This window comes from Canis lupus, chromosome 9 (genome assembly GCF_048164855.1).
Source record: "Canis lupus baileyi chromosome 9, mCanLup2.hap1, whole genome shotgun sequence".
Taxonomy (NCBI): domain Eukaryota; kingdom Metazoa; phylum Chordata; class Mammalia; order Carnivora; family Canidae; genus Canis; species Canis lupus.
Window position 1 is genome coordinate 49,339,047 of NC_132846.1, and position 19,802 is coordinate 49,358,848.

The 19,802-nt window shown below is 40.6% G+C and overlaps 1 protein-coding gene across 3 annotated transcripts in view; it reads left to right on the forward strand.

Annotated features, from left to right (window-relative positions):
* Nucleotides 1-12,715: 12,715 nt before the first annotated feature.
* The window catches only part of YLPM1 (YLP motif containing 1), a 78,706-nt gene continuing 71,619 nt past the window's right edge, over nt 12,716-19,802 (forward strand). Inside the window, exon 1 of one of the 3 annotated variants that reach the window (XR_012036904.1) lies at nt 12,716-13,736. Coding sequence is in view for 2 of the 3 variants with exons in the window: in XM_072839343.1 (XP_072695444.1) it covers nt 12,861-13,736 (876 nt within the window). In the remaining variant the exon portion in view is untranslated. The remainder of the gene's footprint in view (nt 13,737-19,802) is intronic. The other 2 variants (XM_072839343.1, XM_072839342.1) reach the window with 2 other exon arrangements.

Here is a 19,802-nt window from a genome sequence, read left to right on the forward strand (position 1 = left end):
TTAACACTTAAGAGCTGTGCACCTAAAAATGATTTTTAAAAGATGGTAAATTTAATGTGATGTGGATTTTAGTACAATAAAAAATAGATACAAGATCAAAGATACACAGTGAGAAATGAAAGTTTGAAGTCCCATTCCAGAGAAGTCCCATTCCCACTCAGAACTGCTTCTTTGTTTGCTATAGGCCTGTAGACATAAGCCCTATTGGCTTTCAGAGGTAGGTGTTTTGGGGACATCCAGTGTGGGAGCCTTACAAGTTGGGGCACTAGATGTGTGGTTCAAACCCCTTACTCCTCAGGAAGAATCTGGGTGTTGGGGGTTCCCTCCCAATTATTTGGTGCTATGCCAAGGATAAGCTTCATGGTAAGTAACAGTATGTCTCAGCCCTTCCTATCCTATTTGAGTATTTCTCATTTGCCTGATGTATAGTAGTCACTCAGCTAGTTTCTGGATTTCTCTCATAGGGAATTGCTTTGTGTGTACATTCTGTGTGTCCAGGAGTGGAGGGAAGTTCAGGTGTCCAGTCAGCATCCTGGTCCCTCTCCATAATAAAGGCATTCTTTAATTACAGAAAAATGCAAAGAAGTGCTCAGATCTTGAGGAGCCAGCTTGAAAAGGCTCATGCTGGCCAAATTTGAGACAGTTTAGTCATCAGAATTAATGATGACAGTAATGGATTATCACATTGATTTTTAAACTATATTTGACATATAATGTGTAAATTTAAGGTGTACAACATGTTGATGCACACTAATTTTTAATGAAGAATACATGAGTCCATAAGATACTAAGAATAAATAAAATGGGATAGGAGAACTTTCATATATAGAAATATGACAACTATTCAGTGTAGAAGGAATGATAAAAATATAAAATCATTGTTTTACAATCACCATTGTACTGTTTCAGGCAAGAATCATCAGTGGATGCTAGAACCATTGGTGGACAACCGTGAGGAACAAGATATTTCCAGAGCTTCAAAGTATCACCACACAGATTAGTTATATACACCTTTGCAATAGAGAAATTTGGCAGACACTGCCTTGACCAAATGATTAAACTTGATATTACTATTAAGAGGATAAGTTGGCATAATGTACATCATGATGCAGTGTATAGAAGGATACAATACCCATGTAATATTTTTGTCCCCCAAATTAGAATTTTTTCACATGAATCTAATTATGAGGAAACTGTCAAATCCCAAACTGAGGGACATTCAGCAAAATAATTGGCTTGAATTCTTTTTTTTTTTTTTTTTTAAGATTCAGTTATTTATTTTAGAGCACAAGCAGGAGGAGGAGCAGAGAGAGAGAATCCTGAAGCAGATTCCCCCTGAGCACAGAGCCCGATGCAGGGCTTGATCTCAGGACCCTGGGATCATGACCTGAATTGGCTTGGATTCTTAAAAATTAATGTCATGAGAGACATAAAAAAAAAATGCTGGCAAACTATTTTACATTGAAGGAGACTAACAAGGCATGACAATTAAAAGCAATGTCTTATCCTTGACTAGACTCTGAATTTAAGAAGACGAAAACAAAAACCAAAAAAAAAAAAACAAGAAGCAGGACATCTGGGTGGCTCAGTCAATTAAGCATCCAACTCTTGATTTCAGCTCAGGTCTCGATCTTGGGGTCATGAGTTCAAGCCCTGTGTTGGGCTCCATGGTGGGCATGGAGCCTACTTAAAAAAAACAAAAACAAAAACAAAAAAACGGGTGGCTCAGGTGGTTGAGTGTCTGACTCTTGATTTTGGCTTAGGTCATGATCTCAGGGTTGTGGGATCAAGCCCCACATTGGGCTCTGTGCTCAGCGGGGAGTCTGCTTCTCCCTTTCCCTCTGCTCCTCCCCCTACTCACTCCCATTCTGTGTGTCTCTCTCTCAAATAAATAAATAGATAACGTCTTTAAACAAAAACAAACAAAGGGCAGCCCTGGTGGCTCAGCGGTTTAGTGCTGCCTTCAGCCCAGGGCCTGATTCTGGAGACCCAGGATTGAGTCCCACATCGGGCTCCCTGCATGGAGCCTGCTTCTCCCTCTGCCTCTCTCTCTCTCTCTCTCTCTTTCCCTCTCTTTCTCTCTCATGAATAAATAAATAAAATATTTAAAAAAACAAGAAGCCATAAGAGATACTGTTGAGACACTTAGGGAAATTTAAATATGGACTGATTGCTAGATAATATAATTGTATTTATGTTAAATATCCTTAGCATGAACATTATATTGTAGATACATGTAAGGATACCCTTGTTTTAGGAAATATATGCTGAATGTTTATGTGTGAAGGGTCACAGTGTCTTCAAGTAACTGATGGTTTAGGGAAAGATGGATAGGTAATAGATGTGAGAGAAAAGAGGAAGAAGGAGAATGTAAGAAAACATAACAGATGGTGTGCCTCGATGAAGGATAGAGCGGGGGTGGGGGGGAATCCCTGGGTGGCTCAGTGGTTTAGCACCTGCCTTCAGACCAGAGCGTGATTCTGGAGTCCCGGGATCAAGTCCCATGTCGGGCTCCCTGCGTGAAGCCTGCTTCTCCCTCTGCCTGTCTCTGCCTCTCTCTCTCTCTCTGTGTGTCTCTCATGAATAAATAAATAAAAATCTTTTTAAAAAATTTTTTAAAGGATAGAGGGGTATTTATTTACTATTTTTACAACTTCTCTCTAGGTTTGGCATTTTTCAAAATAAAAAGTGGTAATAAAAATAAGCTAAGTGAAACACAGTAGAGAGAAAAGATAACTGACAGAGTAGCAATGTCAAGGGATGGAATCTAGAATGTGAAGACCAGCATCAACTTGGGACAGGAGAAGAGATACTCAACACTGGAGGATAGGGGGCAGGGGTGGCTGCCAGTGAAGATTAGTACTTAGGAGGGTGAGCAGAAGTTGAAGGAGTTGGTGCCTGTTAGTCTCTCTGTAAAGTTGAAAGCATGGCCATTTATTGAGACACAAGGCTTGAAGTAGTGGTGAAGGACTGAAATAGCTACTCTACTAAGTGGGAGAGGTCGATGACATAAAATAATGGCAAAGTAAATGATGAGAACCCAGACAGGACTGCAGAACCTGAATAGGACTAATTGCAGGCTGTGTGGTTTCTCCATAACCATTCAGCAAAACAAAGTTCAGTAAGCTATAAGGGGAGCTTACGGGACAAATGCCACAGTAGAACAAGGAGTTGAAGATACATGTGAGAAAGATTGAATCGATGTAACATAGGTTCAAGAATTGATAGGAAAAGAAGTAAAACCATGAGAGGAGCAGTGACCTGGGATTAAGCATCAGTCAAGGGGCTGGGTCTCAAGAAGATTGATTAACATATATTAAAAATTAGGAATTGAGAGGGCTATCGAAATAAAAGATTGAGATCTGTCATTAAAGTATCAGAGGTGGGATCCCTGGGTGGCGCAGCGGTTTGGCGCCTGCCTTTGGCCCAGGGCGCGATCCTGAAGACCCGGGATCGAATCCCACATCGGGCTCCCGGTGCATGGAGCCTGCTTCTCCCTCTGCCTATGTCTCTGCCTCTCTCTGTGTGACTATCATAAATAAATAAAAATAAATAAATTAAAAAAAATAAAGTATCAGAGGTTCCATCAAAGATAAGAGTTGGTGTTGCATTATGGGTACCAATTGTGGTTAAAGATTTTGAGATTGACATGTTGAAAGAACTTTGTGCCTAAATTGTTCCATGATCAATTTGAGCCTAAATTGTTCCATCATCAACCCAATGTGTGCTGAACAGGAGCCTAGCATGAATAGCATACACATAAGCTAATGCTAAGAGGTTCTTTTGATATAAACTGCCAAACTGGTCCTTCATGATCACAAACTTAATTCTGTTACAGGCAAATTACCCACAAATATCCAATGGTACAAATTGGCCGAGAGATCATGAGGTGGGCTGCTGGAAACTTCTGTCCTAAGGAAATAGATCCTCTCTTGGGGAACTTTAGGTCCAAAGACATGAAGAGTTGAATAGTTATAGCCAAAGTAGAAGCCACATGTAAAAGCAGGGGTGCATCTAACACCAGAGTACAATGATGTCAGAGTCCTGGGGTAGGAATTAATCAAGAACATCCTAATGCTGAGGGAGTAACAGCTATTATCTACTTTGGGTCCTTAAGCACCATTGAGATCCTGAAACACACTCCAGTCTCTCTAGGGCCGACATAGGCAGCCCTTCTTTTTTATTTATTTATTTATTTATTTATTTATTTATTTATTTATTTATTTATTTATTTATTTTAGGCAGCCCTTCTTATAGTGCCTAGTGGAGTTTCTGAGTTTCCATGCCCCCCAACTGTGTGTCTGAGATTCCTGTTTCTACATGTATCCTTAGAATATATATCCAGATTTCAGCTGTGGTGCTTTCAGTGCAAACAATAAGGAAATGCACCTTGAATAACAGGAATTTCAAAGGTAGTGTAGCTCTATGCCCAGTATAATCAGCTGAAGCTCTATGTCCCTCAACTCTGAACTTTGCCCTCTGTTGGCTTTGTCATCAAAGCCCCCATTTGGCTGTAAACAGCAACTGGAGCAACAAGCTCCTTGTTTACATCCATTGGAGAAAGAAAGGGGGTTTCTTTCCCAATCATATAATAAAAATCCTTCTCTTCAGTACGATTGTACCAAGTTTGGGAAGATGCTAACCCTTGGGTGGCCAAAGAAAGGTCATGTGCTGATTAGGTTACTACAGAATCTCCCAATAAATGGCAAGAGGGATGATGTAATCATGATTGACTTAAACTAATTGGGACCTACTCTTGGAGCCAGAGATGGTCAGCTTTTTCTGAGTGACATGAGATATATACCGGGAGATGTGAATATCTCCGCAAAACTGGGATTTTATTAAGGAAGAATGGATGTTCTATAGGCAAAGAATAGTATTCACTACACCTCATTCTCAAATACTTGAGTGCTTTATTTTATTTATTTATTTATTCATGAGAGACACACACAGAGAGAGAGAGAGGGAGGCAGAGACACAGGCAAAGGGAGAAGCAGGCTCCATGCAGGGAGCCCGACGTGGGACTCGATCTCTGGTCTCCAGGATCAGGCCCTGGGCTGAAGGAGGCGCTAAACTGCTGAGCCACCCGGGCTGCCCACACTTGAGTGTTTGAGGTGGAATTACACAGGTTAAAACTGTTTTAGAGTATAGGACAAGTGTCAACAGTTTTTTCTAATTTTTCTTCGATCCACTTTGATATTTCTCCATTCTCCTTAATTTTCCCACCTTAAAGTAGGCAATACTTTAGGCATTTAAAGGTATTGATTTATGTTATATATTTAAATACATATGCCGTTGAATTATGAAATACTGTATGTATGATTTAAATATTACATATATAGGGATCCCTGGTGGCTCAGTGTTTTGGCACCTGCCTTTGGCCCAGGGTATGATCCTGGAGTCCCGGGATCGCGTCCCACGTCGGGCTCCCTGCGTGGAGCCTGCTTCTCCCTCTGCCTGTGTCTCTGCCTCTCTCTCCCTCTCTCTGTGTATCTCATGAATAAATAAATAAAATCTTAAAAAAATAAATACAAATAAATAAATATTGCATATATATATATATATATATATATATATATATTTAAGGCATAAAGAATATTACTAGGGGCACCTAGGTAGCTCAGTCAGTTAGTTAAGTGTCTGCCTTTGGCTTAGGTCATGATCCCAGGGTACTGGGATTGAGCTCCGGGTCAGGTTCCCTCTACCCACCCCAATCTCCGCTCCTGTGCACACACCCATGCTCTCTCTGTCAAATAAATGAAATCTTTTTCTTTTTTTTTTAAAAAAGGATATTATTAAAATGAACACCCTTGCACCCCATCCCAATTTAAGAAAAAGAATATTAACCACAGCTTTGAAACTTTTATGTAATCCTCCCTGATTATATTCCTTTCCCTCAACTCCACCCCAACTCTGAGGTAAACACCGTTCTGGATTTTTATTTGTGTCCTCTTGATTTTCATTATAATTTTACCCATTATTTGAATACCTTGACTATATGTAAGGTCTATGGGGTTTTTTTAAGGCTTAATAATTTGCATTTTAAAATTTTTATTTAAATTCAGTTAATTAATGTATGATGTATTATTGGTTTCAGAGGTACAGTTCACAGATTCCTTGGTCTTATATCACACCCAGTGCTCAGTACATCATGTCCCCTCCTTAATGCACATCACCCAGCTACCCTGTCCGCCCACCCCCTCCCTCTCCCCTCTAGTGACCCTCAGTTTGTTTCCTATGATTAAGAGTCCCTTGTGGTTTGTCTCCCTCTCTGATTTCATATTGTTTTATTTTTTTCCTCTCTTCCCCTATGATCCTCCTTTTGTCTCTTAAATTCCACATATGACTGAGATCATATAATTGTCTTTCTCTGATTGATTTATTTCACTTAGCATAATATCCTCTAGTTCTATCCATGTCATCACCAGTGGCAAGATTTCATTTTTTAAATTTTTAAAAAGATTTTATTTATTTATTCATGGGGGGGGGGGCAGAGACATAGGCAGAGGGAGAAGCAGGCTCCTTGTGGGGAGCTCAATGCAGAACTTGACCCCAGGACTCCAGAATCATGCCCTGAGCCACCCAGGTGCCCCTGGAATTGTGTCCTAAGGCACTGTGTATCTTCAGTGATAATAGACATTGTCAAATTACTCTTTATGTACACATTTGTACTCCAATCAACAATGTATGAGAGTTTCTGTTGTTCCACAACCTCATTAGAACTTGGTATTGGGGGCACCTGGGTGGCTTAGTGGTTGAGCGTCTGCCTTTGGCTCAGGTCCTGATCCTGGGGTTCTGGGATGGAGGCCCACATCTGGCTCCCTGCAGGGAGCCTGCTTCTCCCTCTGCCTGTGTTTCTGCCTCTCTCTCTTTGTCTCTCATGAATAAATAAATGAAATCTTAAAAAAAAAAAAAAAGAACTTGGTATTGTTGGGGCTCCTAGGTGGCTCAGTTGGTTAAGTGGCCACCTTTGGCTCAGGTCATGATCCCAGCATCCTGGGATTGAGCCCCATGTGGTTTTCCTCCCTCTTACCCTACCCACTGCTGCTTGTTCTCTCTCTCTTAATTACAAAAAAAAAAAAAAAAAAAAGAACTTGGTATTGTCAGGTTCAATGCTTCAATACAGATACTGCCAGTTGTCCCCAGTATTCCCTCTTTCATCCTCCCTTAATAATGTATCTCATGAGTTTTATCTGGGTTTCCCAGGTGGAATCTTTATTTCCAAGCCTTCCTAAGGCTAGGCAAGGCCAACCAACTAAGTTGTAGCCAACAGGATGTAACTGAAAGTGATGTGTATCTCTTTTGGTTCCTTACCTTAAAAGGCATGCTCCTTAAAAGGTATGGTTCTCTACTCTAACCCATTTACTAGCCTACTGGCTAGAGGCAGATTTAATGGCAAGAGCCAGAGCAGCCACTTTAAACCCAGAAATGGAAGCTATATGTTGAAGATGACAACTTTGGACTGCTTACCTCTGAACTGGCTTTTCATAAGTTCACTTTTCATAAGTGAAAAATGAACTTTTGTTTAAGTCACTATACTTTGCTGTTTCATTGTTATAGCAGCTTAGACTGCATCCTAATTAATACATTAGTTGGGATGCCTGTGTGGCTCAGTGGTTGAGCATATGCCTTTGGTTCATGTCATGATCCCAGGATCCTGGGATTGAGTCCCACATCAGGCTCCTGGCAAAGAGTCTGCTTCTCCTTCTGCCCGTGTCTCTGCCTCTCTCTCTGTGTCTCTCATGAATAAATAAATAAAATATTTTAAATGCATTAATTATTCAGTTTTGAAGTCCTTCTCAATTTTACCCTTATGTTTGTTCTCTCTCAAGATCTTCCTGATGATGTTCTTTTTGCATTTGATCTATACTTCTAAACTCCTTTTTATGCTCCTGTCTTTAAACATATTTGCCTGACAACAGTGGCCCAGGGTAGTGGATGCTTGTTGTTGCTTACCCATATCCACTCCTCCTTCCTAACAGCACCTAGACTTCTTTGTTTTGGTTTGGTTTTGGAGTGTTACATTTTCCCCACTTATATGCAATTTCCCCAGTGTTACATTTTCCCCCAATTGTATGCAGGATTTAGATCAGAGTACTCGGCCCTTTCACTATAGAAGATGAGGGGAATGGAGGCTTTTTCTTCTAGATTCTTCTCTCACCAGCCCATATATCTAAAAAGCCACCGAGTGGCTAAAGGTTAAAAAAAAAAAATAGAGGTGAACTTTGTTTCTTACAGCATCCAGAGCTTTGATGATAGAATAGTTCCTGCCTTAGTTTTTTTCTACTCCTAGATCTAGTTAAATGACCTTCTTGTCTATTTTGTGACTCCCGCAGTGTATTTTCAATGCATTTTTGAAGTAATGGATACAGCCACCCTCAAGTGCCAGGTTCTCCTAAACTGTGATCCTGGGAATCAGGATTTTCACTCCTAAACTGGGCATGGTTACAAGGACTGGCTACATGTTAACTGGGATTACATATGAACACCCATGGGTTTCTTTAGGATAAAACGAGAACATGACTCTGTAATAGGGAGGGAAAGAAGCACTAACATTGCCAAGATTAGGCATGACCAATCTTAGATACTCTTAAGTTTAGACATTGTCTACTCAAAATCCTGGTTAAATGCCTACCTAAGGAGGCATAGGTCCAATAGTAGACAATCTGACTCCAAATCCTGTTGTTTAGAGCAGTACAAGCTGCAAGAGCTAGCAGATTTTTATTCCTCAAAATGGCATGTAAGCCATCAGCCAATCGGAATATGGCCTCAAACCACTAACCAATCAAATGCCACCCCTTCCTCCCAGCCCCCAACCAAGTCCCCCTAGCAACAGCAAGAATGAAACAACAAGAAAGAAGTACAGCTGGGTTATAAACCTAGACCAGAGAAGACTCATGCAAGTTGACTTTGACAGCACTGACAATTAAGAGCTAACCCTCTCTGAAGTCTCCCACACAAAACCTTTTGTGTGATTTATGCTTTAATTCATCCCTTAGTTCATTTTGAATAGGAGCACTTTATATTTTTGTTGCGACTTCTTTCATCCTAGATTAGTAAAATCCATCTCTAAATACTTGGTCTGGGGCTGGTCATACAATGTGAAATCAGTTTCACTAAAATGTCTTGAGAAGAGCATTATACATGAGGCCTCTTTTCAATAATTTTCTGGTATCTAGATAGGGGTTCCTATCAAAGTTTTGTTTTTGTTTTTGTTTTTTTTAGTTGTGTAGACTAGAAGGTTTGAGTGGCCAACTCTGTTGGTTCACGGGGAGTAAGAATCTAGAGGCTAGGATTTTCTATAGCATCTAAAACAATTCCCAATTGGGTCTTTATCTTGAAACAATGAGGGGAAAGGTGTTATCTCCCACATCGGTGCTGAAAGATCTGTAGTTATTGAGGATGGAATAGAGGACAGGACAGCTAGAACCTACCAATATCAGGTGGGAAAGGAAGAGGTGAAGAGAAACTTTTCAAACTTTTCCACTTCCCTCCACCTAATCTCATCTTTCTCTGTTTTCCACAACTATCACTGTTCTCCTTCCCACCTTTTTTTAACTTAAAAAAAAAAAACTGTGAAGTACACCATACAAATGGGAAAGCACAAAGGATAAACACACAGTTCAATAAGTTTCAGCAAAGCAAATATTTGTGTAATTACTATTTGGTTCAATAAATGGAACATTGTTAGCATTTCAGAAGCCCTGCTTGTACCCCTTCCAGCCACTACCCTTTCCCTCTCCCCAAAGGAAACCACTAGTCTTACTTTTAACATTATAATTTCCTTTTGCCAATTTTTGAACTACATGTAAAGCCAATTGTACACTATTCTTTTGGAGTTCCATCTTTCAAAAGTTTCTTGGAGGTACATTTATTGAATTATACAAACAGAAAAGTGCATAAATCACAAGTGGTAGAGTCGGATGAATCTTTCACAAGCAAAACATACCTATGTAACCAGTACCCAGATCAAGAAACATAACATACCAGCGGCTGCCTTTATGCCCCCTTTCAATCACTATCTCTTCACCCCAAGGGTAACTACTATCCTAAATTCTAACACTACATATCAGTTATGTCTATTTTTGAACTTATGCATGTGAAAACATGCAGTACATACTTTTTTGCATAGCTTCTTTTGTTCAACAATATGTGAGATTCACATGTGGTTATAGTTTGTTCATTCTTATTGTTCTGTATTCCATTGTATAAATGTGCCACAATGTCATTATATATTCTAGCATAGGTGGACACTTGGGTTACTTTCCAGTTTTCAGCCATTACAAGTAGTGGTACTATGAACATTCTTGTACATGTCTTCTGTATAACATATACATGCGTTTGTCTTCATGATATGCCTAGTAGTGGGATTCCTGGGTCATAAGCTATGGGTCTGTTCAGCTTTAGTAGCTACTGCCAAATTGTATTTCAGAATGATCATCCTAATTTACACTTCAGGGCACCCCGGGTGGCGCAGCGGTTTAGCGCCGCCTGCAGCCAGGGTGTGATCCTGGAGACCCAGGATTGAGTCCCATGTCGGGCTCCCTGCATGGAGCCTGCTTCTCCCTGTGTCTCTGCCAATCTCTCTCTCTCTCTCTCTCTCTCTCATGAATAAATAAAAATCTTTAAAAAAATAAATAAAACAAATTTACACTTCCACCCTCACTGTATGAGAATTCCATTTGTTCCAGTCTTTGGCTTGCAGCTGCATAACTCCAATCTCTGCTTTCAGCATCATATGAGCATTCTCTCTGTCTGGGTCTTCAAATGGCCATCTTTTTATAAGGACACTAGCGGTGGGGTGCCTAGGTGGCTCGGTTACGTGTCTGCCTTTGGCTCGGGTCATGATTCCAGGGTCCTGGGATTGAGCCCTGTGGGCTCCCTGCTCAGTGGGGAGCCTGCTTCTCCCTCTCCCTCTGCCTGCAGTTCTCCCTGTTTGTGCTCTCTCTGTCAAATAAATAAATCTTTTTTTAAAAATGGACTCTAGTCATATTGGATTGACCCTACTACAAATATGATCTTAACTAATTACATCTGCAACAGCCTTATTTCCAGAGAAAGTCACATTCTGAAGTACTGGGGAATAGGACTTGAACATTTTGGGGGGTGGGTGGAATACAATTCAATCCATATCAGATGTGATTGGTAATGAACATCTGTTGTTGATCCTAGTGGGAAAACTTTGAACTTTTCACAATCAAGTGTGATGTTTGCTGTGGTTTTTAAAAATAAATACTCTTTATAAGATCAGGATGTTCCCTTTTATTTCTGGTTTGCTAAGATTTTTTAAAAATTGTGAATGGATGTTGAAATTTATCATATTCTTTTTCTTCATCTAATGAGATAACCATCTCATATTCTCCTCTAGGCTATTAGTATAGTAATTTACATGCATTTTTAATATTTTTCAAGAGAATTTCAATAGAAAATATTAAAATTACAAGTAAGTGGGATTTATGAGTTGGACAATATTCTGTTTCTTTTTCTGTTCTCTTTTTGGGAAAAGAAGGGGTACAAGGGCAGGCATCTGACCTGGCCCTAATGTTCTGTTTCTTGATCAAGGTGCTAGTTACATAATGTGATTGGTTTGTGAAAATTCACTAACCTGAAAACTTATGATGTTTAGTTATATGTATATATGTTATACTTCAACAAAAAGTTAAGAGAAATGCAACGAAATTCCTACTTGCGAATGAAAACGCCTTCTGAAAGATACTTAGTTGCTCCACTTTCCACTCACATCTGCCTCCTAAGAGAGGTGAAGATCTGGGTTGCTAAGATGGAAGGTCAAATCTTTAACTGACACACTGACACACTTAATATTCTCAGAGTTAGGTAGTGTTGTTGTTGTTTCCCTTTCCAGAATTCAGAGTGTATCAGCCTTGTTTTTCAGTGATCCACTCAAGCCAAAGTTGAGTTTTATGTTGACAGATTGGATTATTTTCTAGGTCACCCCCTCGGGACAATCGTTGAATCTGGTTTTTGCTATCTTTGCTTTAGCTGAGATTCTCCAACACGAATTTTTATGTGTTGAGTTATTCTAAAGAATTCCATTTCTCACCTTTTACAATAACTGCAGATGTTATCTTTCATATAACATCTGCAGGAATTGGTGTAGTATTACAGTCTACCTCCAAAATATTTCTATTCTTCACAGATTTGTTCCGGATTATTATTATTTTCTTTTTTTTGTTGGTTGGACTTGAATTAATTCTATTCATTTAATTTGAGGAGAACTGACATGTCTACATTTTTTCCCTCTTTTCATTCAGGATCATGGTAAGCCTCTCCATCATTGCAAGTCTCATTTACTCCCCTCGGATATGATTCCGTACGGTTCTGTAGTTTTCTTCATATACATTCCACATATTTATTAGAGTTATTCCTACTTGTTTCATGGCTTTGCTGTTGTTGTTGAGATTGTTGCTATTGTGAATGGAACCTTTTTTTTTTTTTTTTTTCATTCAAAAATGAGCCCGTGGAGCGATAGGATCTCTACCACCCCTTTCAGCTCTGAGACTCTATGGTTCCTCGGTTCTATGAGAACATTCTACTCGCACGTACATTATCCGGGCCGGAAGGAAGATGGCAACCGAGAGCCGCCAAGGAAAGGGTCGCTCTATCTTGCCTTTGTTCTCCTCTCGGTGGCTACTGCGCAGGCGTAGTCGCCCCAGTGTCGTCCCCGCCTTCCCGGTCGCGGGCCCAGCTCGGTAGCGCCGGCGCACTGGCGCGCTCCGTTTACACGCTCCGGGGCCTGTAGGCGCCGCGAGTTCCGGCTGTCGCCGTCGCCGCCGCAGCTCCTGGAGGTCGGTTGCGACGAGTAACGGCGCCGGGACGAGCCCTGCGCCGCCTTCTCCGATATGTACCCGAATTGGGGCCGGTATGGCGGGAGCAGCCACTATCCGCCGCCGCCGGTCCCGCCGCCGCCACCGCCGGTGGCGCTTCCTGAGGCCTCGCCGGGGCCCGGGTACTCGAGCTCGACGACTCCCGCGGCCCCCTCCTCCTCGGGCTTCATGAGCTTCCGCGAGCAGCACCTGGCGCAGCTCCAGCAGCTGCAGCAGATGCACCAGAAGCAAATGCAGTGCGTGCTCCAGCCCCATCACCTTCCTCCGCCCCCCCTGCCGCCCCCGCCGGTGATGCCGGGGGGCGGCTACGGGGACTGGCAGCCACCGCCACCACCGATGCCCCCGCCACCTGGGCCGGCCCTCAGCTATCAGAAGCAGCAGCAGTACAAACACCAGATGCTCCACCACCAACGAGATGGGTCTCCTGGTTTGGTTCCCATGGAGCTGGATTCCCCCCCTGAATCTCCCCCTGTACCGCCGGGGTCCTATATGCCCCCGTCCCAATCTTACATGCCCCCACCTCAGCCGCCACCCTCGTACTACCCCCCGGCCTCGTCCCAGCCCTACCTGCCTCCCGCTCAGCCGTCCCCTTCTCAGTCCCCACCGTCCCAATCCTACCTGGCACCCACCCCTTCTTATTCTTCCTCTTCCTCTTCCTCGCAATCCTATTTGAGCCATTCCCAGTCCTACTTGCCCCCTTCTCAGGCATCTCCTTCCCGCCCCTCCCAGGGCCATTCTAAATCCCAACTACTAGCTCCACCGCCACCGTCCGCCCCTTCTGGGAATAAGACAACTGTCCAGCAAGAGCCTTCGGAGAGTGGGGCCAAGAACAAGAGTGCTGAACAGCAGCAAGCTGCCCCTGAGCCAGATCCCTCAACAATGACTCCACAGGTAAGAAAGCATATGCCTGAGCCTCATCTTTCACCTAAAGGGCCCTAAGTGAGCAGGCCTCAGGGCTTTAACCCGTGTTTGGGCTAATTCCAACACAATGAATAGCTAATTTACACTCCAAAGGGTTCCTTAAGAGTCAGAAGTCTGACACCCCAGCTTTTCAAGTAGCTAAATGTGGATTATTAAAAGAACAGTTGTTTGAAGATGTTTCTAACGTCCACGGAATAGTGGGGTGGCTCAAGAGTTACTTCTTAGGTTTATTCTTTGGTTCCCTTTGACCTCCTAGATTTTGTTGCTTTTGCAAAGAGCTTTGTTTTAAAATTGTATTTTAAACTCAAATTTCCGTTTGTGAGGCAGCATAGAACAGAGGCTTCCCAAAGGGTTGGTACTTGAAATGTATACAAACCTTTTGACTAGTTAGCTTCTTTAAACAGGTATTTAGGGGCCACTGATAGCTTGTCAGCTTCGTGAATTACAAAGTGTTAGTAAATGAAGAATGGAAATCTTGTTCTTATCAGGAACATCCTAATTATACTTATAGACACATATGCAATACATAGGAAGTCTCTTCATCTTTGACCTTTTTGGGAGTCTCTTGGTTATTTTAAGGAATGAACCCATACAGCCCTTTCTCACACATCAAGTTTTAAGACATAAGCAATTTGCTTACGGAGTGACTTGTTACCATTCAACTGCCTTGGAATTTGGCCAAGGTGAAAATAAGTTAGTGATATAGTGATATCTCTTCCTTCATGAGAGAGCCAGTCCTCTAAACTTCTGTTTTAAGTGATGCTTCCTACAGAGCAAAGACGGATTGGATAGCAGTAACTAAAGAATTCCTCCCTTAAGAAAGAAGATAGAACTCTCAGAATAAATAACTTGTTATGATTTCTTAACATAGACACTTTGAGCAATTACTAATCTACTTTAGATTCCCTAAATGAAAAAAAGAGTCTTTTAATCTACAGACTCAGATTTATATATAAAAGATTTCCAAAAGATAGTTGTGGTACTCTAATTTTATAGTGGTTTAGCATTAGAAATTAAGAACATACGCAAGTTGTTTTAGGTAAGCAAGATGTTGTATTTGGCACATCATCAGGAGAAAACATTTGTGATGCTGAAGTGAAATAGAATAAGGGATTCTGCTGGTTTACACCAAATTAGTACCATCCTACCAGGTTATTTCCCCCAGATGCCTCTATTAGACAAAATTTCTGTCCCCATTCCCAGCGCATTCCCAATGCTTTGTTGTCAGCCTCAGAGTTAGTTCAAGTCAAAGTACAACATCCATATACTCCTCTCTACTAGACTTTTTCTGGCCTTTTAGAGAGACAAATAAATTGTTTTTGGAAGGAGGGGAGGAGGTATCTGACCAGTCATTAATACAAATACTTACATGAACACTGGTTTGCTGGTTTTGCTTTTTTTTCTGCCTTTGTACTCTTCTATATTGAACTTCCTTCAGTACTTTGAGTATTCATTGCCTCCAATTCTTTGATGACACCAGAAAAAAAATGGAAGATGAAGCTTGAGAAGTATGTGGGCCAGACCAAGAAGGGCCTTGTAAGCTTGTTTAGGCTTTCTTATCTCTGTCTAGAATTCCTCCCAATTTCCTCAACCTCCTCTTCCTGCCTTATAGTTGTATTGTTTTCAAGGTACATCTCAAATATCAGGGTCTCAGTAAAGCCATCCCTGAGCTCACCTATCTGGTTGGATGTTTTTCAGATTGTAAGTCCCTTGTAAACAGGGACCATCTCACTCATCTTTTTATCCTCTGTAGCACCTAGGACAGTGCCTTGCAAACTGTAGGCTCTCTACAAAGATTTGTTGAATAAGCTATAAGAGTTGTCATGTTCTAGACTTAGGATACTTTGGCTTATTAGATTACACAGGTTTTCTTCATACCAGTGCCGGTCTCTGACAATGAACCTTTCTGCCAATTTATTATTTTTTGGTTCATATTTTAATTTTGGAATATGTTGTTAGAAATTTTTATGGCAAAAGATGATAAACACAAAAGTAAAGAAAATGGTATGATTTCTCCTATAAACCCATCAATCAGATTCAACAACTATCAAGATTTTACCATGTTTACTTCACCTATGCCTTTTTTTAATTGTTGCTGAAATATTTTAAAGGAAATCTTTGATCTCATGTCATTTCATTTCTACATTCTTAGTCATGGTTTTTTTTTTTTTTTTTAATGGACCTTTTCTTAGGTAAATACATTATAACACCTGCAAAAAGTAACAGTTTCTTTGTATCATCCATCTAATTACCTGCCCATTCAGATTTCCCCTATTGTCTTATCATACTAGTTGGAGTTAAAAATAATTACTTGATATCATCCATGTTAACATTCCCCAATGGACTCAATCATGTATTATTGGTTTATTCAGATTTTATCAGGATCCAATGTAGACGTTGTGAGCAGGATCATTCTTTGTTGTGGAGGGCAGTCCTTGGCCTTATAGGATGTTTAGCAGCATCTCTGGCCTGTCACTACTAGATGTTGGTAGCAGCCTCCAATGGGAAACAAAAATGTTTCCAGGCGTTGCCAAATATCCCTTGGGGTTTAAAATCACCCTCCATTGAGAACTGATCTAGATTAATCTCTCCTATTCTCTTTTCCAACCCCATGCCATTGAACTTGATGAGAAGTCTATCTCAGTTTTGTATAATATCCCACATTCTGGATTTGTCTGCTTACTCATGGTTTCTTATCATTCGACTTGTTACACTCTCTTTCACGCTTCTGGTAAACTTGGAAAGCTTAGACTTAAGTTCACCTTTCTTTTGGCAAGTATACTTCATTACCAGGGTGGTGCTGTGTACTTCGTTTGTATTCCATCAGGAGACACACAATGCCTGGTTATTCCACTATTAGCGGAGCCAAGATTGATCAGTAGGTAACAATAGTCTGGTCCCTCCATTGTAAAGCTTCCCATCAATTTTGTCTCTAATGTTTGTTTGTTTGTTTGTTTTTTAAGATTTTATTTATTTATTCATGAGAGACACACAGAAAGAGGCAGAGACACAGGCAGAGGGAGAAGCAGGCTCCATGCAGGGAGCCCGACGTGGAACTCGATTCTGGCTCTCCAGGATCAGGCCCTGGGCTGAAGGCGGCGCTAAACCGCTGAGCCACCCAGGCTGCCCTGCCTCTAATGTTTTATCTAGTGACTTATCCACTGATAGTCTTTGCTTGAGTAAATTATTTCTTTGTTGAAGGTTATAACATGGTGATTTTTTTTTTCCTACCATTGCTTCTACATTTACTATATGGAATTCTGTAAAGAAAAACTTTCATTAACTGGTTAGGACTACTTAATTGGAGATATAGTTGGTATGGGAAAGATAGGATAAATGCATAATATTCTTCCATTTAATTTCTAGTTTTCAGAGTAAAGCATTGGTGATTTAATGGAATGTGTCATTTTGAAGAATTAATTTTCTATGTATTTAAAGGGCTGGCTAGGTAAAATGTATACTAGCCGTTTTTTTTTCATAAATTGTGACTTCATTTATCCTTTAATTCTCAAAACTTACATAAAGCTCTTGACTTTGATTAGAATTTTTAGTCATTTAAAAGAAAATAATTTTTAGTCATTTATTTGATATCCAAGTACTTATTGAGTAGCAACTATGTGCCAAGTGCCGTGCTTAGCTTAGTACCAGAGTTGAAGAAAATAGACATGGTTCTTGCTCTCATTGACTTGTCCCAATGGGAAGAACAAGACATTTAATAAGTCATTATGACGAGTGCAAGGTGCTGTGGGATTATAAAATACACAATATCACTAGACTATTTCATGAAGAATGGGTTTTTGTTTGTTTGTCTTCTAGTTTTAAGCTCACCATTGTATTTACAGTGTCTTACTCAGGGTCTAGCACATAGTAGGTGAAGAACAATTTTTTTTTTTTAAGAACAAATATTTTTAAGTGATTAGTTATAGTTGAGAGCTGTAACCTAATTGAAGAGGCCTTCCTTTGTAAGTGATATTTAAGTGAAACCTGAAGAATGAGTAGGAATTAACCAGATAGCACTCAAAGTAAGGCTTCCTGAAAGTTCCAGTTGAGAATGATAGACACAAACCAGATCAGGGAGGGCCTATGAGGATTTTGGGGCAGTTGGAAGCCAATGAAGGATTTTATATAGTCGAATGTGACAGATTGGCATTTGTGAAAGCTCATTGTGTTTGGTGTGTGGAGAGTGGAATTGAGAAAAGCAAGGATGATTTATAGAGAATACTTAATAGAATAATCCAGACAAGAGATAACAGTGGCTTGGACTTGGATGGTGACACAGATAGAAGTGGAAAGACTGGAGAAGTATTTGTGTGCTAGAACCTAATTGGAGATTGAGTAGTAGCAGAGAGGGAGGTGTCAAGGATGATTCCTGAGTTTTTGGAGTAGACTGCTAGGTAGATGGTTGTCCCATTTACTAATAAAATAGGAAAACCTGGAAGAAGAGGAAGAACAGGTCTGGGGATGATGTGAAAGGATGAGTTCAGTTTTAGACCTACTGAGTTTGAGGTCCTTGAGCCACATGATTCCAAATGGAGATGTTCAATAGGAAGTAAGCTATAGATAGGTCTGGAGTCTAGGAGCGAGATCTTGGAGACATGACAGACTTGTGAGTCATCAGTATAAATATGGTATTTGGGGCACAGAAATGGATGAGGTCTCCTGAGGTATGTGTGTAGAGTAGGGATAGAGTTTAAAGGATGTTAATCCGAGCCCCACCGAATCTCAGTATCTAGGGGAACCAACAGAAGAAAGACCAAATGGGTAGATGAAAGTCAGTATAGTGCAGTCCCGTGGAAGTGCAAAGAGGACTGTTTCTAGGAGGAGAGAGTGCTCAGCTGTAGCTGTAGCACCACCACTGACAGGTCAAGCAGGATAAAGACTTTGAGTTATCTTTTGCATTTACTGACATGTAGATTATTGTTGACCTTGGCAGGAGCAGTTCATAGTGACTGAAGCCATATTGCATTGATTTGAGGAGTGATGGAAGGTGAGGAAATGGGGATGGTGAGTATAGACAACTCTTTAAAGAAGTTTGACTGAAGGAGAGAGAGAGAGAGAATGAGGGCAGGAGCTGGAGGAAGAGGTGAAATAGAGGAGCTTTATTTTTTCAGTTTTCATTTTTTTTTTTTTTTTAGATGGGACTAAGATTATCTGGTGACTTTAATTCCTGCAGTAGAATGTAAACCTCAAAAATACTGAAAATAAGTATGTTTTAAATAAGTCTAAAAAAATGGAAAACCAATTCACTATTTTGCCAGATTCTCCCCACCCATTGCTTTAGGATGTAAGACATAGGACATTTAGTGTTATAGGCATTTCCAATAACTTGGATAGGAAAGGCAACCTTCCAAAATTAATCTCTAAAACATCTCTCTCTCTCTCTTTCTCTCTCCATCTCTCTTCCTCCCCACCTCACACACTCTTTGCTTTACATTACCCTGTTTAGAAAATCATTTAGTACCTAGTTCATTACTGTACTATAGCAAGTGGTCAGTTGATGCTTGCTGAATAAATTAGCATCTTTTTAATAATGATATTTGTGACAAGTAGTTCTTACATCCTTTTTAACTCTCTTCATTCAGTCTCTTTGAGTGTGACATATGCATTGATTTTCCTCTATCTATGAATTAACATCCCATGTGAGATGGAGTTGTCTGATACAATGGGGCAAACGGAAAAACTGGCTCTAGGTTTGCTTTGGCTTCATTAGGAAGTCCAGGCAGGTTTTATTCCTTTCTAAAACAGAAATCACTTTTCTCTTGGGGGACACTGAAGACATATATGAATGATGCTCATTTGTAGAGCTTTAAAAATGTACCAGAGCCTAGTCTTAGAACTGAAATAGATCTGGTTTCTGCTTATTGGATTCATATGAAATAGAAATTGACCTGTAGTGCATACTCTCAGCAAATCAACCAGTATTCGAGCTCCTAACAAGGTTCTTAGCCCTAGGCTAGGTCTAAGACAAAGATGGGAAGCATTGACAATAAGGTGGATACATACAAATTGATCAAGAATCTAGATCTGTATAGTCTT